Raw genomic sequence first — 23,205 nt, forward strand, 5'->3', positions numbered from 1 at the left:
AATAACTCCTCTCCCTCCTGTTATTTATCCCTCTGATGTATTCATAGAGAGCAATCATATCTCCCCTCAGCCTTCTTTTAGTTAGGCTAAACAAGCCAAGCTCTTTGAGTCTCCTCTCATAAGGAAGGTTTTCCATTCCTCCGATCACCCTCGGGCTCTTCTCTGCACCTGTTGAATTCATCTTTCTTAAACATGGGAAACCAGAACTGCACACAGTATTCCAGACCAGTGCCTTGTATAATGGTACTAATGCTTCCCTGTCTGTACTGGAAATACTTTGCCTTATGCATCCTAGGACTGCATTAGCCTTTTTCACAGCCACATCATATTGGCAGCTCATAGTCATCCTGTGATCAACCAATACATGCAGGTCTTTCTCCTCCATCACTTCAATCTGATTCGTCCCCAGCTGATAGCAAAAATTCTTGTTGTTAGTCCGTAAAATATTATTAAAGATGAAAAGATCACCAATGATTTAATACAACTGATTACTATATTTTTCAAGTAGCTTTTCTTTCAAGAAAAATATTTATTCTAGGTTATAATTAACCGATCTAATGGGATGATTAAAAAAAAGTTAAATTACCTTATCATAATCCAATATCAGCAACTGAACAACCTGTCTTCATTCCTCCCTTCCCTCCCCCCACCTCGCAAAAAATAATAAGGAAGTTTTCCTCTTAAGGAAAAAAGGGTGACTATCCACTCTTGTTGATAGTATATAAAGCAGTTCTTAACAGGACTGTGAAAAAAAATGGTAAAATTTGACCTTTACTTTTAGGTAAATGTTACATATTCAAATAAAAGTTTGCATTTATGAGCAGTCACACAATACTTTTTTATTTTAATAAAATCTTAAGAAGAGTTCATGAGAGAAACTTTTTAAACAAGCAACATTAATTTCAAACATTTTGAACACTCAGACAAGGATTTTACTCCAACGTATAATTCATCAGTCTCCTTACTTGGTGTAAAATCAATCTGTTTGCTTTCTGTGACATAAACAACAAGCAGTTTCACAGGAATGAGGTAAACCATATGTGAAGGTGTTTTAGAAAGCACAACAGGGAATACACCAAGCAAAGAAGCATCTGCATTCATTTCAATGTCAAATCACATGTGTGTTATAAAAGGAAAGTTTATTGTTTTTATTTAATAACAACTTTACCATGTTGTGCTGTTTATAGTTAACTCTTACTTTCCCTGAGCTCGCACTTGAGTTAGACCCACAAATCGGCAGGTGAAATGACAAAGGCTGTAATTTAGAGCCAAAGCCTGCTCTGATTTACACCTCCTGAACTCCACTGATTTCAGTGGCATACAGATATAAATCAAGGTAGAATTTAGCCCTTCCTAATGCCTCTGCACAGAGTAACATTGATTTGTTCTCAGTCTGATGTTCCTGTCTGAGAATCTGAATTTACTAGGCAATATGATAAAAATATTGCAACTAGTATGTTCCTGTGGTACAGAGGCAACTTTAAACACAAGATTGCTATGCAGCATACAATTTCTTCATGAATGGCTAGGATCATTTAATTTTAGAGAAGTTAGCTAGATTTGGCTCAACGTATGTTAGGATTTGGGAAAAAATTCTTTTCTAATATTATTTAATCTGATCAGGAGCTATAGCTGCATTGCTAACGATCTAACTGCTTTGATTAGAAGCCATATATGATAGGCACTTTTATCCTGGTACATAATATTAATCTTAAACACTTGTGTTTATTGAGGGGCTGTTGATGGTATAAGCTGCCAATTAATTATGTAGGCTCATAACTCACACAAAAGATTCATAGAGTTTTCAGAGTTTAAATATTTTTATAAGTTAAAATACATATACTTTAAAAAAATAAATAAATTAGTCATCATTTGTTTCTATCAACAATCTATACACAAATGAAAAACAAAGACAAATAGTACACAGTGAAAGGATTTATTATACCATATTTACTATTCACCTCTAGAGATGTGGGCTCACAGTGCCAAAGAAGAATAAATGCGGGGAACATTTTTTATAGTGATGGTCAAACTTTATATGTTTCACTTGCTTATTTGATCTGCAGAACTGGGCTGGAAAACTTTTGAGTCTAGGCTCTCATGAAATTTCTGGAACTTCCTACTTCTAGATGAACCAGAAATACCATGTGAACAGATATTTTCCTCAGCATTTTGGCCCTTCTGATCCTGTTAGTAAACTAGAATTGTAGAGATGGGACTATTAAAAGCAGTTGAGTTAAAAAATGTTGAGGGACAGATTCTTATTTTACTTCACCTAGTTTGCCCAACTGTATTTTTGAAGCTTCCAAAATTTCATGGATTCAGAATTTACTCAGAGAAGTAAAAGTCCCCAAGAATCTACTATCCCACCCAGGATTTTGAATATCTCCTGATGTCTAATACCTCCAGTTAGACACTGGGAAATATTCATACGCTTCTGTGAGGTAATTGGACATTGGGTTCTATGTATGTGAGTCCTTTAACTGAAAGAATGAGAGAGAAAAGACTCAACGATATGAGGGTTTGGAGAGAGATTCTAGGGTCTTATCTCTGCATTGATGCCCACAAAACACTCATCAATGGTTAGGCTGCTGGTGTGCCTCAATTTCTGCTAGTTATACTAACCATACTCATATCCCTTTTATCTTGTGCTTTCCGTGTCTGTCTTTGTATCCATTGGTTGTTTTTCATCATACAGTTAGGCCTTGTCCCTGTAATTCTCTGTGCCTGAACAAAACCCCATTCCTTTCAGCAAAGCTATGCATAGCCACAGCAGTGCATCCCAATACAGTGTTTTCAAGATCTATGCTTTATACTGTAAACTCTTTGAGGCAGGGACAATCTTTTTGTCATCTGTGCATATAGTGCCTAGCACAATGGGGCCTAATTAGGTCTCCAGACACAACGGCAATATTAATAATAATAGAAAGGGATAGACAGACAGACACACACTGATAGCAGTGAGAAAAAAATCACAGGGAAGTTCCAATTTTTTATGTTTGCTCCTCCAACCTCTTTTTTAGCAACACCTACACGGAGTGACAGAGAGAGACGGAGGTAGGGAGAGTATACTGTAAAGTTTAAACTTGTTACATTTCAACTCTTAGTTTATAATTAATACAGTGCAACTTTGAAGACTGTTGGTAGTACAGTATTTTATGATAAATACATTTTATGGGATATTTTTAAAGAGGGTTTTGTAAAAAAGCTTCCCCAATAAATGATTTACCAGCTCCAATAAAAGATCAAGGAAATTGCTCAGATTGCATCTCAGAGCATCTAAAACTCTGAAGTTTATGGAGGTCCAAGCAGCCCCTAGACCTACAGCCCTATTAATTTTTTTTTGTGGTAGCTAATTATCTTATGTTACATTTTTTAAAGGGTAGCAAACCCTAAGAGAGAAAAAGGTCTGGAAGCAGACAAAGGAGAACGATGTTCTTTGATAAAGAGTATGAGAAAAGAAGAGAGAATGAAAGAAAAGAGAGAAAAGAAAAAGACAAAAAGACAAAAAGAGGCAGAAACTTATTGAAAGGTCATCTGTGGTGGAAAGTGTATCAGAGAAATTGAAACAAAATGGTATCTGATGTTTGTTCAGTTACTTAATGGAAACTGAATTCACTCTCAATTTGAGAAAGAAGATAAACTAAAAGGTCCCTGCTCAAGATGCTAAATCCAATATATGTCCATTTTAGGAAGAGATTTGTTTTCCTACTCTCTTTATTTTCTACAGTGATGACATTTCACCAGTACCGAATCAGAAAGTAAAGGAATTACACAGGCAAGGATCTCCCAATTTGACTTTGTTCCACCTCATGGAACTTTCAAGTAAAAATAAATAAATACTGGTGTTTACTGTAAATAAGATGACAGAGACAGCGTAACCAAATGGCACATTAATATAATGAAATATCAAGAGTGATTATCTCCATGTGAGGAAGAATTGCACAGCCACTATTAAGCATGAAATCATTTTGAAATAATTGTTTCCTGGCATCTACAAAATAAGGCCCCTCCTGCTATTCTGAGGTACCCTTCTTCACTTGCCTGGAACCCCACTGAAGTCAGATGTGTGCCCACATGCAGTTAATTACATGATCTGAGAATATAAGTTTACTAAAAACCTACCATGAAAAGAGAAAGAAAAATGTAGGGGAAGGGCCACAATCTGCCCCTAGACCGCAATTCAACAAGGCAAATAAATGCACGCCTAACTTTAAGCTAATGAATATTCCCATTGATTATTTAAGTATCTCACCAAATCAGAGCCTTAATCTTTAAAGTCCTCACTGGGCCCAGGTTACAGCAGGGATGCCAATAACCATGATTTTCCAAGAGTACTGTTCACTTCAGGAGCATTGGAATTTGCTAGGGTTTTTTCAGTAAAGAAAGAGAAAAACAGGTACTTTCAATTTGAATGATATTTTGTTCTTTCAAAAGTCAATATTGCTTAGATATTGATTACCAGCACTGACTGGATCTATGAAATTTTGTAAGACATAGATAGATAGTAGAGTTTAGGATGGGAAATGATGCAGACTTTTTTTAACTAATTGGAAAATTGAGGTAGGCAGGATATAATATTGGGATTTGGCAAGGATGTTGTGAGGTTAACACTGCAACTCTGATAGCTGCACTTTAAAAGAAAATCCTTTGGGTCTCTAATAGCCACAAATGGCCAGAATCATATTTTTATGGCCCTTTTAAAAGACAACACTTCCAGCAGCATTATGACACAGTCTTTAATGACATGATCACACACTATTTTTTCCAGAGGACCCCCTGCTTCATTCAGTGCTTCACTGCTCTGGGGGTGATCCAGGGTTGCGTGAAGGAGACTGTTGTCTGGAGGACCCCTTCATTTGCTGCTTCATGAGGCAGGGGACTACGGGAAAAGAAAGGATAGTCTCATGGTAATGGCAGTTGAATGCCGCTCTGAAGTATGGGATTTCTATCGCTGCCTATATCAGTGTTCCTATGTAATTCTGGAAAAGTCACTTAAACCAAACTTCTCCCAAGAGGTCACTCATTGTGTGTTCCTTATTTTCTGGGTGCCTGACTTGAAATCCAGATTTTCAAGTATTGAGCTCTGCTTTGAACATATAAAGCATTGTACAGAGCTGTGATAGGAAGACGGAAATTCCATTTCACAAAAGATTTTGAGATTTCAGCATTTGCCTTTGTTCTGATTAGGAACAACCCCCCCACACACACAATTTTGAACTTCTCCGCAAGATAAAAAATTTAAAAAATGGTTTCTGATGGATTGAAATGTTTTGTTTTGACAACAAAGTTTTGTTTTGAGTTTGCCTTTTTTATTATATATTATGTTTCATACTATACCTTTATTTTATCATATAGACTAAATAAAAGATCATAGAGAAAAGTAACTTCAAAACAAAAAACTGAAACATTTTGCTTTGAAAATGTCATAGTGAGATGTTTTGACATTGTCAGAACTTTTTTTCCAGCTTACCTCCTAAATGAATTTTCAGCAACATTTAAACAATTTCGTGAAGGTTTTCAACTTCAACAAAATTGCAATGTCTGACAGAAAATGGTTCCATCAATGTTTTTTCCAACAAGCCCTTATGCTATATATTGGCAAGTATTCTAAAAAAAATCAGGTTCCAGCCTCTCAAACTGGGCACCCAAAATTAGTGGAAACTTTTTATCTTCATCCCTCTGTACCTCAGATCCCCATCTGTAAAATGGGAATAACAACACCCCTCACCTCACAGAGGTGTTGTGAAAATTAATTAATTAATGTTTGTGAAGCATTCAGACATTGTAGTGATGAGTGCCTATAGAAAACCCCACTAGCAAATTAATAATTCTGTCTACAGAGTGGGATTTGAACAGTGTTTAGTAAATAAGGCCTGGAGCTATTCATTGAGCAGAAAACAAAATAGTAAATGAGCACTGCCCATCCTGTGCACTGAATGAGGTGGGGATCCTATGTAAAATATATTATGTTCTCATGGAAAGAAAGACTGTATCATAATGCTTATGCACAAGGGGATTGAATTAAGATTACACAGCAACTTTAACACTGGCATTTGCTAACTTTTAAGGGCTTGAATTTGCAAACATAATGTTCTGTTAACATAGTTCTTTGTGTGTAATGTATATATATATGTGCTATGTTTTAATAGGTAGCAGGTTTAAAACAAGTACAAGGAAGTTCTTCTTCACACAGCGCACAGTCAACTTGTGGAACTCCTTACCTGAGGAGGTTGTGAAAGCTAGGACTATAACAGCGTTTAAAAGAGAACTGGATAAATTCATGGTGGTTAAGTCCATTAATGGCTATTAGCCAGAATGGGTAAGAATGGTGTCCCTTGTAGGAACTTTACACTTCTTAAGCACTAAGGAGGTAGGAAAACCGCCCCCAATATTTAGAGCCGCTGAAGTGGTTCCCAACCCCCCCACACTTCCGGTCAGGAGACACACAGATTAAGCGCTGACCAGGTGTATATCTCTGGAGTACACAGTGCATAAAGCACCAATCAGGAGAGGGGGCGAGACGTTGGCTTGAGTTTGTACATGCGTATAATAGCATGATTTATGTAACCAATTATAATAAATAGACGTGGACAGCCCCGTTGGGGGCGCTCCACGGGAACAGACTGACTGACTTGGCTTCGTCATTGCTACAGTCCCTAGCCTCTGTTTGTCAGAGGATGGAGATGGATGGCAGGAGAGAGATCACTTGATCACTGCCTGTTAGGTTCACTCCCTCTGGGGCACCTGGCATGGGCCACAGTCGGTAGACAGGATAGTGGGCTAGATGGACCTTTGGCCTGACCCGGTACGGCCGTTCTTATATTCTTATGTACACTATTTTACATAAGCAAACAAAAAATAAGTTCTAGATATAAGGCTATTAGATGCTTAGGTTACTTACCACACAGAGAATCTATACTTCTCTAATTCGTCCAGATAAGAAGTATTCGGTGAAGATGCTTCCCCTTCTCCTGCAGCTACACTGGTTCCAGGACTTGATTTGCCTTGACACTGTTGGTCAGTTGGATCACTTTGATTCATCTTTAAAATAAAAGATTAATAAATAAAACATTAAATAGGTGCAACAAAAAACAAAGCATAAACCTTGTTTCAATTGCATCTTTAAATTATTACACATATTCAGAATAATCAGGACATAATATTATATCAAAGTAATATGAAGGCTGTAACACATACTGACAAAAGCCAATAAATACAAAGTTAGAATTGCCAATTCCACCTTAACGTTAACTTCTATCAGTGGGCCTGACCACTCATTGTACTACACTGGTGTAAACCTGGAGTGAAGCAGTAGTGACCCAGGCCCAACACGCTTACTGTATTATCCAAGAAACTGGTACACATCCATTATTAAGCCCAATTCTGCTACAGAACCCAGAGAATGATGCAACCTGCCTCTCTCTTCCAACTGCCCTGTTCTGCTGTCCTGTGAAGAAGTGGGTTGGGCCACAGTTCATATTTCCTCACCATTCCCATTCCCTTTGGGAGTGCTAGGAGGGATCCTTGTATACTGCCCACATTCTCTCCCTATGTTTTTAGTTCTGAAGGGCTGAGGACTGGAAAAAAATCCATCAGAGAGACTTAAGGAGCTTGACCAATTTAGCTCACCAAAATGAAGATCAAGAGGTGAGTTCATCATGGTGTATCGGTACCTTCATGAGGATAAATACCAGGCACTAAGGGGTCTTTAATATAGCACAGAAAGCATAACAAGAACACATGGGTGGAGGTTAAAGCCAGAGAAATTCACTTAGAAATAAAAAACAAATTTCTAACAGTGAAGGTGATTACCCGTTGGAACAAACTACCATGGAAAGTGGGGGATTCTCCACCTCCTGAGGCCTTCAAATCAAGCTTGGACACCTTTCTGGAAGATATGCTTTTTCTCAAACACAAGTTATTGGGCTCAGTACAGGAGTAACTGGATGAAATTCTATGGCCTAGGTTATACAGACTAGAAGTCAGACTAGATGGTCAGGTCCCTTCTGACCTTAAAAATCTATGAATCTATGAACACAGTAATTAACTAGAAATCATATTTTCTTTATAGACCTTGGAGGCCTCAGTGGGAGTTTTGCTAGCATAAGACTGCAGTATGGAGCCCAGTAAGATCACCATGTATTTTGCTAAATATACTAATACAGAAAAGTATTACTACACTGTTTACTCAATAAGCTATTATGGTCTAACAGGCAAATCTGTTTAAAATTTGATTGCATAGACACAGCTATCTTTTGCAGTTTAGTTTAGGACTCATTGACACAGCAGACTGAAACTCAGATCCATGTCAATGGTATGCTAAACATGGATATAGATAAATATGATAAAAATCATTATGATATTTTCAGTGGTCAGTTGAAATACTGCCATAGAACATGGCTGCAAAGATGGTTTTATAGGAATTTGTATAGTTAAGGTATGGTAGAAGTGGGTTTCATACTCAAAGATGCCTTTAAACATTAATATCATACAACCATGGAATAGTGTTGTGGACTAGCTAGGCATATCACTGCAAGAACTCAGTCCCTAAAAACAGTTTGAGATTTCATAAAAGGTTGTGTGGGCAAAGTATGTGAGTTGCACTGACATAGTTTCTATGATGTTACTCCTTGGGAAAATTAAATCAAAAATACATTACTTAAGATACAAACCAAAAAGGCATTAAAAAGGATTATGTATGAATTTCATTGGCCTATATTTGATCATTCACAAACATAACTCAAAACTAAACATTAATTCAATGGCCTGAGGATGGGCATGCATTTAATTTCTCACAAAGATCATATGACAAAGATGACTGTGTCCTTAATAACCATCACTTAATATTATAATTGTATGCCATACCATGGTGATAACATAAAATAAGGTGCTACCACTGCTCTTCACTCTCACCCAGAGCACATTCTATGTACATATGTAGCTCAGCTGGTTCTGAAAAACATTCCTTCTACTAATGTAACCTTTTCTATTGTCCACAAAAAATGTTTATTTTAAAAACAATAATGACAACAACAGAACACAGTGCAAGAAATAGGCAAAGTTTGTCAAATATTTTTCTTAAAGATGAAAAAAATAGGAAAAGAGTAGACCTGTTAACAAATAATGAACTGTGTAAAAATTGCTGATGCAATGATTGTCAAGAAAGTTCCATTAGGAATTTATTTTAAGAGAAAAATCCATTACCAGGCTCAGAAATGGGCTCAGGTAACAAAATTCAGACCCTGCATCTTGATTTCAAACACCACAATGAATTGGGGGGGGTTGGGGGTGGATCCAGACGTTTTCACTGAATCCATTATGAAAAAAGGGGTCATTTAAAATTTTTAAAACCAGATTTCAAATGCCCAATAATTCATGTCAGCATTGCTCTATACAGAAACCCGTCTGTGCTCCAGTACCCTAACATAGGTCTTCATTCAGCCAGGAACTTAACCACATTCATAAGCACAGTCATCCTATTGAAGTCAATAGGACTACTCAGTACTAAATTACCCAGGTGCTTAAGTACCTTGCTGAAATGGGGCGACTATGAGGTAGGGGTTTGGAGCCAGCCACTGGTGAGGTTACTATAACACCATGACTCTCTTTTTAAAGGGAGCTGGTTATTATGGGGTTGGAGCCAGCCCAGATAGTTAACACTTCCCTTCAGTCTGTCACTCCAAGAGCTATGCAGCTTTGCCCCAGGACCTGGCCCTCCATTTCTAAAATGGCTCTTGTGGTTGTTGCTCTGATTATTTCATGCCTTCCTCGCATCCCTAAAGGGGACAATTGCTTGAAAACTCAGTGACTTGAAACGGGGGATTTTCAGTTCTTTCCTCAATTTCTTCTCATGGGGAAGGAGATGGATGGGGGGGAAGATTATATGGATTTGGACTTTTTTTTCAATGCTCAATGTTATTGTACTGTTAGCAAATCCACCTTTAAAATGCTGCTGCTCTGGAAGCATTAATAATATTTTAGCTCTGTTTTTGAAACCATATGAAGCAGAGGAACAAATTATTCTGAATACGGTTTATACATGATCAATTATTATTTCCCCTATGGGACATTAAACACATTAAAAATATTTTATAGTAAATCTAGCCCAGGGTAATTTAGCATGGACACATTCTCTCAACTACAAATGTCAATACTCAGGAATGACAGACATGCGAGAAGCCCCACTGGTATATTCTGCCCTGAGACTATGCATGAGAGACTCATATGTGGTTTCATGGCAATGTGTGCCCATGTGTTTAAATGGCATTGTGCCTATTCACAAGTTGATCAGCTCCTTGGCCAAGCAGTTAGAAAATGACAGTGTCAGCATGTCTGATACCACAGGTGCTCTTTCTTTCAGAGGGATCCCCTCTTATCTGACAGTATGGTTGTTTTCCCTTATTCGTGCCTTTGGACACTAATGTGAAAAGAAAGAGGGACTTGAAGCTTATAGATACAAAATAAGACAAAAAATGCCTGGTACACACTTTACGAGGTGTCAAGACAAATGCACATGAAAGTACAACTCTCAGGCCCTTTGTATGAAGATAAAACACGTGGAAGACATTGACACTCAGGGACCACCTCAGTGACAAAGAAATTAATTCAAAAGAGACCAGAACACATGGCCCTAGAAGAGGGCAAACACCCACAAGGCAGAATCTTGATGAACAACAAGATATGGAGAGCTGAGGTTTAAAAAATCATTGACACACGTTCTTGTTATTATCAATAATTACCAGAGTGCCCAGAAGCTCTGGTCCTGGACTAGGACGCCATTGTGCTAGGCACTGTACAAGCACGGAGCAAGAAGATTGTAAGTTCCTTTGGGCAAGGACCATCTAAGTATAATAGCAGCTTGATGCAAACTGAAGGGGGAGTACAAGAAAACAATGAGACAATACTGGTCAACATGGAAGTTTATGGTTTCAGCACACCAAGCAAGAAGAAACCCTAGTGACTATATGGGGCATTGCCAAGTGTGAGTTTGTAAATGACTGTCCTTCACCAGATGTCAGTGTTTCTCGAATGCTTTCTCGAATCACAGTGTGCAAGATCTTCCATGAGGTGTCCATGAGGGAATGTATGAATTTTAGTGCCCTGCAACTGGCATTCTAAGCTTTCAACTTTGGGGCACTGCCGAGTTAATCATTTGGGCAAGGTGGTGAAGTCAAATATCTATTACATATACATAATACACATTTTGAATAGCAAAGACAACTTTGGCAAGATATATTAAGACAGGATAGAAATATGTTTTTCAAAGTCATTCAGAGAATGGTCAAAAGCTAATAAGATGAAATTCAATAAAGAAAAAGTGCAAAGAACTGCAGTGGTGAAAGAAAAATCAAACGCACAAATACAAAACTGGGAATACTGGGCTAGGTAGTAGTACTGCTGGAAAGAATCTGATGGATATGAATAGGAATAAACAATATGATGCAGTTTCAAAAAAAGGCAAATATCAGCCTGGGGTGTATTAACAGGAGTGTCATATGTAGTAAGACACAGGATGTGGCTGTTCTGCTCTACTCAGCATTGGTGAGGCCTCAGCCAGATTATTGCATCCAGTTCTGGACACCACACTTTAAGGAAAATGTGGATAGATTGGAGAGAGAGCGTAGAGGAGAGCAACAAAAATGATGAAAGGTTTAGAAAATTTAATCTATGAGGAAAGCTTAGAAAAACCTGGGCATGTTTAGTCTTGAAAAAAAGAAGACTGAGGCGGGATTGATAACAGTCTTCAAATATGTTAAAAGGGCTGTTATAAAGAGGACAGTGATCAACTGTTCTCTGTATCCACTGAAGGTAGGACAAGAAGTAATTGCCTTAATCTGCAGCAAGGGAGCTTTAGGTTAGATATTAGGAAAAACTTTCTAACTATGAGATCGTTAAGAATTGGAATAGGTTACCAAGAGAGGTTGTGGAATCCCCATCACTGGAGGTTTCTAATAATAGATTAGACAATCATTTGGTTAGGGATGGTCTAGGAATACATAGTCTTGTCTCAGCACAGGGAAACAGACTAGATGACCTCTTGCAATGCCTTTCAGCCCTATATTTCTATGATTCAGAACACGAGGCAGAATTATTTCCATGCAAATTTAGGGAAATTTGCTAGGATTTGCTTGTTGGTGGTGGGAATGGATATTAATTACAGCAATTTGACACATGGCATAGGAGACATGGGTTTAGGATTGGAATTGGCTGTCTCACTCAAGTTTGATAAAACTCAGATATGTTCTGGAAGTTAACATGCTTAGATTTACTACATTTGTTTCTGCTGGATGATTTATTGGTGGGAGTGGGTTTGTGAGGGGGGCTCCAAAGAAGAGTACTAAGTGGCTGTCCGCACTAAGGTCTTGATTCTGCTTCCTTATGTCAATGGCAAAACTCCCATTGATCTCCACTATGCAGGATCAAACCTTAAAAGAGGAAGGTTTCAAAAAGAGTAAAATGGTGATCCCTGGAATAAAAGGAGGAGGACTCTTCTGGATCCATTCCTCTCTTGAACTGACCTGTTTAGATCAGATATGAGTAAAATTAGAGTAAAAGGAGACAGTGTTGTCTAGTGGATAGATCGCAGAACTGGGACTCGGGCAAACCTGTGTTCCATTCCCACTGGCCTCTTGGGCAATAAGTCATTTCACCCTGTGCCTCAGTTTTCCCCATAAGAATTCCACTGGTCATATGGGTGTTGCGGTAGCTATAGTCTGATCCACAAGAATAACTTTAAAAAACAAAACAAAATGTATCCTCTGCAGAGAACAGGTAGAAGCTGCAGTGACTAGAGCCAATAACTTGTAACAGCACCGCAAAATCAGCAAATAGAAATCTAATACTATTTCAAAGGGGGGAAGGTAACTTATAAACTGATTGATTTAGCCAGTCTTTAGCAGCTCAGGAAAAGGTGTGTTCTGAGCCATAAAGGTTTACTGGCATATTGGAATATCAGCTGCTTTCCTTTCCCTTGTGCACAGGAAAACCTACTTAGAAGACCAAAATACCTATTACCTGTATCAGCAAATGTTTTCTGAGAAACTTTATTTAGTAATAAGAGAATGATATATGCAGCTTAAAGAAGAGCATAACATTGTCCTTACCTTATAAGAGATACCTTGCTCTTCTTTCACTGGGACCAAATCATAATATTTATGTGAATCACTTGAGATAACTTGACAAGGATAATTTCCTATAAGCAAAAAACCACATATATAATTTCATATAAGAAAAAGACCTGAAATGGAGGAGAACTAGTTAGCATGCTAGCCAGGAACCTAGGCAACCCACGTTCAATTCCATGCTCCACCACAGACTTCCTGTGTAACCTTGGGCAAGTCACTTGACCACTCTGTGCCTCAGTTCTCCATGTGTAAAATGGGGATAATAGAGCTTCCCTTTTCACTGCAGCATTGTGAGGATAAATGCATTGAACAGTGTGATACTATGGTAACAGGGCCATATAAGTACCTTGGGTAGATAGAAATAAAGGACACAAGAACAATAATAGTGCAGAAAACTTTAAATAACACCAGATTTATTTCTTCAGTATAAAGAATGTTGGTTACTTTGTTGTGTAAACCATGGGCTCAATTCTGCTACCTGCTGAGTGCAACTGAAAGTAGATCCAAAGTGCCAGCATTCACGTAACAACAGTTGCTCAGTATCACTGCAAAAGGGCTTAAATGTAACATGGTGGCACATGCAGAGTGGCCAGCAATGCAAACAAAAATCTCCAACCACATTACACTGAGCACCGGTGAGAAAGGGAGAATTTAGGGGTGAAACTGGAAAGACACAACACAACCAAGGCAGACAAATGATATGGTTAGTTATTATTTTTACATTTTTTAGTTACTCCTATTGTCAACTAGTAGTGCTAGTCAAGTGTGTTTGAGAGCTCAGTGTATACATATGTTGCACTTACATAGTAATTTATTTGCACATGCACATGTACGTGTGTTTGTGTGTGTATAGAGTTTTATATATTTACACACCCCCACAGAGCTCATGATATATATGTTCAGATCCACAGCTGGTGTAAATTGTCATAGTTCCACTGAAGTCATCTATGATAACTTACATCCATTAAGTACCTGTCCCATAGTGTGTTTGTGTGTATGTACATACACGCATACATACACACACATACACTATATCACAATATAGATTGTATATTATGAGTACTCTGCATATATTACACACACATATAAACATGAACTAAAAGTGTATGTGGGGGGTGATAATATATATTTCCAGACTACACACTTGGAATTATAGGTTATTGATTTTTTCTTTGTTGTGCTAATGTTTTAATTTGCCATATTTTAATGGTTTACCAAATGAACTTTGCAGAAATAATTAACAATTTGTCAATGTTCTTTGGAGAAATATGAAGAAAAAAAGGAAGTAATTACTTTTGCATGAAAACAGCCAGAAAATAGCAAAATAAAGAAAAGAATAATATTGAAAAATTAAAACTTGGAGTTGGAACCAACTCAAAATTGTTGTTTAGTCATGTCTTGTGCCTGTCGTATTTTATTTGTGAGGCTCTGAAATTCCATTCTTCTCTTTATTTTCTGTACCAGTGAGCTCATTATTTTAACCCAAGATAGATTCCTCTGAACAATTTTTGCTAAGTAAAAACACAATGTAATTCTTCAGTGGCTGAAACAGTGAGAAGTAGCTCAAATTAAAGATCAAGAAAATGCAAAGAAAAAAAATTGTATAAAAATAAATAAATAAAGAGAAAGACGGCAAAATGCTTGCAATTAGACAGGATGAAAAATCTAAAAAGAAATTAAATTTAGTTGTAATACATTTCCCATTCTTTTCTTCATGAAAATTACAACTGAAGTGTTTTTTTTCCTGTAATTTAAATGTTAAGCTGCCAGATGTGTGTCTCATGCTTGAAGAGTCGAAGCTTTGCATTATTTAGCATATTAAGATTCACAGAATTTAAAAAAAGGCTCCTTTGTTGCCTGGAGGTTCTAATTAAGTAAACCTTAGCCTGGTACATTTAAAACTTGCAATACAAGAGATTTTGCTTCCTTTTTTTTTTTTTCTGCAGCCAAGTCAAATCAATATAATAAATATGGAAAATACTTAAGATGATATAATTTTTCTTTGGCTTGAGGAATTAAATCTATCTATTATTTTAAGAAGTTTTTAATAGAGGCCAGAAATCAGAAAGACATCTAAAGGCTCCAGTCTACTTTTTAATCATAGAAGTTGTTCTTAGTTACTGGGGGGAAATGTGTCTTATAAAAACTGAGCTATGTAAAAAAAATTCTTCCACCCACAAAACAAAGTAGCTCCAAGAAGGAAACAACAAGAATTGCACAGCTCTTCTTTATTAAACTGCATTTTGCTTTTTTATAACACTTTATAATTGACCACAAAAACACTAATAAAGCACTAATTAGTCACCATATCAGCAATTTGATGGTTGAAATAGTTGTACTGCAAACCATAACAACACAGAAATTCTTTTGACACACAGCATCCATAAATCATGCCCTTAAATACCGTTATTTTTGCTATTTTAGAAAATGTCAAAGGTGTCAACTTTTTCCAGATATACCACTTAGCAGTGACTCAGTAAATTGATTCAAAATACATTCTGCTCCTGACAGTTAGGGGCACACAATACAGTTCCCAATATATATGAACAATTTGGAGAAGAGAACATAACACAAAATGGAATTAGCAAGGACAAATATTACCACTATGCTAAAGTTCAACTGCAGACGTGAAATTTCTATGTTCTCAAAAATACATGTACGAAGTTGGAGAAGTACAATTTTGCTAGGCTCTGATTAAGGCAATAAAAAACATATTTCAGCCACACTACTATAAATCTATGACCAAGTGCTCTTACTAAGAACTCTAGCAGATTCCAGAATAAAAGTAATGGTGTACAAGTGAATAAATGCACTGATGATGCTTTTTCGCTGCCAATGTAGACTGGACATGTTAATAGTAACACCTGGACTCAAAGAGGAATGGTCAGACAAAGTTACTTTCAAGACCTTCATATTGCAGGGTGGGAGGGGCAATCTCTGATCTCAGGGATATAAAGCACTGAAGAGACAGTTTAAATTCTACATATCTCACACCCAATTTGGGACACAAAGTGTACTTCACCTATAGCAAGTTCCTCTGCGTGCATGGGGATCCACATTTTTAAAATTGGGGTGAAAAGGGAAGAGATGGTCAAAGCTAAAATGATTTTGCTGCTTAGTCATGCATATCGGGCATCAGCTGTACCCCATGCCGCCAGGAGGAGATGCCTATGGATAAGCCTTGGTAATGAAGGAATTATTTTGATTCCTTATTCCCTGTTGGAAGCAATACATCCTTCACTCCCATCTGCACACAATGTGCTGTGCTTGATGGATGTTACCCTCTGGGCTGAGTAGTCAGGAAGCCCCTGTGACTAGTATTCCACTTTCTAGTTGGGAGTTCCAATCTGAGGGTTTCTCTTGAAGACCTAACAGTGTAAGCTCTCACGCTGCTGAGAGGAGCGCAGGGAGCCTTTGTAGTGAATGCAAATCAAGGACTGTCCCAACAGAAGACACAGTTGATTAAAATTGAGGTGGCTATTACACACTTTTACCTACTATGAAAGATATAAGATGAGAAAACAAAGGTGACTTACATGATGCAAGCGAAACAATCAAGATACACAGTCAGCATTATGAAGAATAGTTTTTGAAGGTTAAAAATATGGAGAAAAAGAAACAGGATGGTCCTCACTAGAAAATTCTTGCTCTCCATCTGACTAGAGCTGGGAGAAAAACTGATTTTTCAGTTCATTGGCAATTTTGAAAAGTTGAATAAAAATAGTTTTTGGCTGGATGGAAAACAAAAATATTCAAAATATTTGGCATATTGAAAAGTTGATCAAAATATTTCATTTTGACAAAACAAACATATTGCTGAGGTTCTGAGCATTTTTTTAAAATTTTGAATTTTTAAAAATAAAAGTAAAGGAAGTTTTGAAACAAACAGTCATTTTGAACCCAAAAAAAAGTTTTGTTTAGAAAATGATAAAGCAAAACATTTTGATTTTTCTCATTTTGAAGATTTCTTTTTTAAACAAACAATTGAGCAAAATCAGCATGAATTTGAAAATGTTTTGGTCATTGAATCTGCATATTTCACTTAAGAAAAACGTGTTTTTCAAAAACTTTCACCCAGCTCTACATATGACCCAATTCTGATTTTGCTTATGCTCATCTTACACCAGTTTAACTCCACTGACTTTTTAATTGAGTTACTCCTGATTTACACTGGTGTGAGTCAGTGAAGAATCAGGCCCAGTGTCTTCTGGTTTCCACAACTGTTCTTTCAGTTCTGGAGGCATGGGTTTTAGGAGCATGACACCCGGAGTGGGACAAAAGACATGGAAGCAACTACCTACGGTAAGTTATTACATGAGTAATAGAACAGATCATGCAATATAGACTAAATCCTGCTTCTACAATACAATGAGGGAAATCAAAGGGGGTTGCAAGCATATAAAAAACAGAAGAATTTCAATTATTGTTGTAAATTGTTAGTGTATGCAGAATTTCCCCCCATTTGTATGAATTAATCCAATCTTCAACACACAAGGAGTGGATTGGGAGAGAAAGAGAAGGAAACAGCCTGGTTCTGCCATCTGAGACCCTACCTGTGTGGAACCCCCGGCTACAAAGAAGGAAGGGTAAATATTCTTCATCGCAAAAGTGTCCCTTTGTTCCCTTTAAAATGATGCCCACAAGGAATTACTAATGGAAGTAGCTTGTTGGGTTTTTTGCCCCCATGTAATTACTTTTACATCAGTATGTAACAGTAAAACAGAAACAAGCAGCATGTAAGAAGCCAAAGTACCACAGCAGCAGTATAGTGAGGAATGCTAAGATGAAGGCCCACGGTCTCTTCACCATTGCTTCCTAAGTCAACTGTAAGTATACATGTCACCTCTCCAACAGAAACTTTTGCCACTCACACAAATATCAATTTTTAATCCTACCAAGCAACTGGTTTCTGACTGGAATAACAAAGATGTTGTGGGGCCAGATTGCTCTGATGGTTTTCGAGGGGTGAGGGCAGGGAATGAGTGTTGACTTCCTAAAGTGAAAGATTATACTACCTTCTTCTGAACACACAGACGAGATTTTCATTCGTGCAATTATTTGCAGCAGATTGGCTTTTGCATCCCATCTTTGCTTAGCTCACTTATTTACCTTCCTGCCAATGATTTTTTACTTGGAATAAAATGTGATAGTGTAACACACAACTTCCTTGCCTTCGTGGATAGTCCTCCATCCCAATGAAAAAACACTGCCCAATATGAATATGGACTTGCACACACATATATGTTTATTCGGCCCAGTAAACAAGGGACATTGCCAGGAATACTGGTGCAGGAGAGAAAAAAGAACATAGTGAGGCATGAATATAAATGACCAAATAAAATGAAAGGATGTAAAAATGTCACAGAAATACCCAACATAATCAGATGTTGTCAGTGCACTCCACACACACCTTGTAATTACTAACACATTTGGCCTACTGATATATTTTAAACAGAGAAGCAAACCACATTTGTACCTTTTTGTTGAGGCTTCTTTTGATCCTTCACTTTTAATTTAAACTCATCCATTGCCTCCTCTGCCTAGTGAAATAATTGAGAGGTAATATCATTGAGAGTTTTGAGAGATTTTTTTAAAACAAATATAAACAGGTCTGTTTCCAAATTTTTAGTAAATTAGATAATATGATAGAAAGTCTAACCTGCTGGAAACATTTTAAACTCTTCTCGTCTCTTTTCCTTCCAGTTTCTTTTGACACACACTCTTCCCTTCCTTTCACAGCATTAAACTGCTTTCCCACTTCCTTTACAACAGTGGGAATACTTCCCTTATGGGTGTCAGGATCTCTCCAAGAGGTCAAAGGTTGCCCTGCAGAGGAAATGACAAGCTGTGAAATGTAAAAACAATTCCTTCCATATGTTTCTTTGCCCAGGGAGTAGTAAGGGCTTGCCAACTAGCATCACTTTGGGATGAGCCAGGTCTTTGCATAGCAGTCCTGTCAAAAGTAATTTACAATTAAAGACCTGCACAACTCTTTAAAACTTTACAATTCCAGTGAGTTTCACGATTATTTACTGATGCTGAGTGGTGCAAAGTAATGTTATCTTCAACAGCCGAGGAGAGAGGCGAAGAAAAGAAAGGTTGAAAAGCTTTCTCAGTTATAAAATTAAATGATAAATGGTATACATGAAAATGGTACCTCCGTATAACACATATTCCCATTATAAACCACAGTTTGGGGAATTAAAAAAAACCACAACAACTCAGCTGTTTCAACTTTTCTCCAGTTGATACATGTGGCACACAAGCTGCCAAGCTTGAGAGCTGGATTTTCAAACAAAAAATGAGTTAGAAAAATAAGCTAGCTATTTGTTCATTGCACAAGGGTGAAACAGGTGTCTTTCAAATAGTTTTGAAAGGATTTTGTGGTTGTTGTTTTTCAATCTTAAGGGAAAGAAGTGTGTACTTTTGAGAAAGGAAAAAACTATGGATAGCTAGTAGAGCTGCATGCAACTTTCATTGTGTGTGTGTGGTGGTGGGGGGGGGAACCTGCCCCAAAGACTATACAGGTCAGTGGGCGTCTTTCTATAGTACTGACTTAATGGGCTTTGGATCAGGCCTATCATGACATTTTGTTATGAACCCAAGATCAAAGCCAGTTTCACCTCAATGTTCATGAATAACTGTGAAATTTTCAACAGACCTGGACTGAATTTCTAGTGTGTAGCCTGGCTTATGGTTTTGGTTAGAAACCACAGGATGGTATTTTCAGGGGAGTTCCATTTTGAGTTCTGGGTTTCAACCCATTTCTAAACTCAAAGCAATACCCCTGAGTGAGAAGCCACGAGCCCTATAAAGGTGTGAACACTACAAACAGTTCCGCTGAATCTTGCGATCTGAAACTACTGAGTTTTGCACAGCTGTGAATGAATCCCTTTGAACTGGCTGACGTGCTCACATTCCAAATATAGGCTAGACGAGGCTCAGTCCTGCACTCAGACTGTTGGAATTTAGAAAATGGTGTGTTCCCCAGGGATTGTACACTAGATTTTACAGAGTTTCATGGAAGCCACAAAATCCCACCAAATGGTGATTTCAAAATGATGCACTCAGTTCTTTATCATGAGGGCATTCAGAGGTATTTAAAAATGGAGAGGATTGTTTAGAGGGGGAAAACAGACTACAGATTTGACCACAGGCCATATCACCGGGAAAACAAACAAAAACCAACCCCCCCAAAATAAACAAACACTGGTGTGGGTTGCAGTTCATAGATCCCACAGTGCAGGCGTCCTTGGGACTCATAGGTCCATTAGGTTTCTGAAATAATAGCATACATGTTATGGCAGCATGCAAGGTTATGTACACAATGGGCCAAATTCTGCTCTGTTTTGCTGGTGTAAACCTGAAGTAATCTCACTGAAAAAATCCTATCATCTGATAACAGCTAGCCAGGTAGGGAGAACAGTGAATATTGCCATTGCTTGGCTAAGAATTGCACAAATGCTATTCTGTGTCAAAACAACCCTATTATTTCCGGTACCCTGATCCCTCCCCTCACTTGTTCCCCTCCCCCCCATTAGGTCTTGTGATCTAAACTATTTGTTCTTTGGGGGAAGGGACTAGCCTTATTATATGCTGGTGCGATACCTAGCATATGGGCCCTCAACTTGACAGAGGTCTCTAGGTACCACCACGATACAAATGTTACATAGCAATAATAAATTAGTAGCATTACCCTAATGCAATTCAGTAACCACAAAAGGCAAAATTTTATTCTAAATGTCAGAAACGGAGGGGATCAATGCATATCTGGTTTTAAAGCTGTTTTGTTTGCTCATCTATCTTATTGTGTACAAAATAAGCTTCCATATTTTAACAGAGAGGAGTGGTACAGCAATGGGCAAGAAACAGCACTCTTTCAGGTGTCTATGTCATAACAAATGCACGGTGAAATTACCTACCTTAGTTTGAGTCAAAGATTAAAAGGCGTGTGAGCTTGAGAACAAATACAAAAATGACTCATATAACTCTTAAAATATTATATTACTTTAGTGAGGGTGAAAGATCTGCCCCTCATGGGACACCTTTATGCACGAATGAGTTAAGAAGGTCTTTTTCACGAACCAAAGCCCCTACTGCCATTGAAATCTTTGGGAGCCTTGCTATTGACTTCAATGTGAGTCAGAATAGGCTCTGAAAGATGATGTTCTGTTTGTGCCTAATGTATAATTTTCTATGGAGATTCTCATCTAAGAAGAAGTTTTAATCTATTTAGAAGAGTAAGTCAGTCAGAACAAGGCCAGTTAGGCCAATTCAGAAAGAGAGGTTTCAGAGCAGGAGGGGATAAGTGCACCAACTTTGCTGGCAGTTTAATCCAATTTTCCTAGGTGAAGTTTTGCGAAAAGAGCTGTGGTCATCCTCCATTATGGACAACAGACACATGCCCTTCATGGCTAATGAAAGCCAGTGGAGAGGGTTTTGGTCCATTTTTGACAGAGATTCTTAATGCTTCCCTAATAATAATAATAATAATAATTGGAGATATACCAATCTCCTAGAACTGGAAGGGACCTTGAAAGGTCATCAAGTCCAGCCCCCTGCCTTCACTAGCAGGACCAATTTTTGCCCCAGATCCCTAAGTGGCCCCCTCAAGGATTGAACTCACAACCCTGGGTTTAGCAGGGGTTGGGAAGGCAAGATGCCAAACAGTGGCAAGAACTTTTCTCAACAAGGCAATACTTAAAACTCACGGGAGCAGAGAGTTTGCTTCCTCTACAACTCTGAGCAATGACCAGAACCCAAAAGGGGTAGGGAGAAGGCAGGGTGGTAGTACTATCACCCCTCCACCCTGGTCTGTGAAACAGGATGGACGGACGCACTGGTGGAGTCATTAGCACAGTGTAGCTAGTAAACACCCTATGCACCCAAGGGAGCTCTGGAAAGAATTGTCATTCCCTGAAGTGCAATCCCTCTCACCTGAGCTCCCCCATGCACAAACCTCAATACATGACTGTGCTTAAAATAAGCACAACGTAGCTCTCAACTAGTGGCAGTGATGTGAAGGTTTTTGACTTTACTTTCTAAAAGCAAGAAAAAAATCAGCATTAAGGACTAAATGCCTTCTCTTAACCTGCCCTATTTTGTTTATATATTGCAGCAGCACATATGGTACAGCTATGTAAGATCACTCACTGTTTAGACTACCACAGTGAAGTGAGTTAAAGACTGAGCATTGGTCTTACATTTAGAATGTTCTCACTTTTTCTGGCTTGTGTCTCAACCTTTATGTCACTTGAACATAGCTCTTTGCAGCTTAACAGATATAATACAGTATTTATAGAGCATATCAATGTGCGACAGCTTGCCGCAGATCATAAACACATTTTTCTGTTGGAAATGTTGGAGTCATGATTTTCACCACGTGATCTCCAGTTCCCTAAGGTTTGCTTCTTTAATTGTAAATAGCCAGAAAGTCATCAAGCTAGCATTTAATAAACTTTTAATTTGAAATGGATTACCACATGTTGTGTTTGTTTACCCATTATTAAATCTCTTAGCAACATATCACCAGCAGAAACAGCATACTGTAGCACTGCACAGATACATTAGAAAACAAACCCATGGGGGTTATTAACAGCTAATAATATCTTTAAAGAAGGCTCCAAGAAAAATAAATAAATATAAACAATGTAGAAAATTATTCCTAGAGATTGTGGTTGTGTAAATCTACACAGGCTGGAGAATACAGCTCTCCCACAATCAGCTTATCAGCCTGCTTCAGAGATCTGTGTACGGAACAGCACATGCACTAATGCTACTCTGTAGTTCTCAAAACTTACATCATTCAAAACTTTTTTGATATGCTTGTGACACATTGTGTGTGTGTGTGTGTGTGTGAGTGTGTGCGCACACACGCATGTTTCTGGTGATGGCACTTGGCCACTTGCACATTTTTTCAGTGTGTGTATGTACATGAGATGAAGAAATAATAATGGTGGGGATGATCTTGGTTTGTTAATTATTTGCCAATCTCTATGTTTACTTGATAAATTATAAATTACTTGGTACATCTTGGATACCGCACCTAAATGCCATACATGAGTAGGTGTCTGCCTCT

At 37.9% G+C, this 23,205-nt stretch overlaps 1 protein-coding gene across 1 annotated transcript in view; it reads right to left on the reverse strand.

The window, feature by feature from the left end:
• Window positions 1-23,205, reverse strand: part of LOC120397306 — a 427,598-nt gene that overhangs the window by 123,113 nt on the left and 281,280 nt on the right. Inside the window, exons 18-21 of the mRNA XM_039523006.1 lie at window positions 18,787-18,953; window positions 18,604-18,667; window positions 13,107-13,195; window positions 6,905-7,044 (exon numbers count right to left, since the gene is read on the reverse strand). Coding sequence (XP_039378940.1) covers window positions 6,905-7,044; window positions 13,107-13,195; window positions 18,604-18,667; window positions 18,787-18,953 — 460 coding nt within the window. The remainder of the gene's footprint in view (window positions 1-6,904; window positions 7,045-13,106; window positions 13,196-18,603; window positions 18,668-18,786; window positions 18,954-23,205) is intronic.

Source organism: Mauremys reevesii, linkage group 2 (genome assembly GCF_016161935.1).
Source record: "Mauremys reevesii isolate NIE-2019 linkage group 2, ASM1616193v1, whole genome shotgun sequence".
In the NCBI taxonomy this organism is placed as follows: domain Eukaryota; kingdom Metazoa; phylum Chordata; order Testudines; family Geoemydidae; genus Mauremys; species Mauremys reevesii.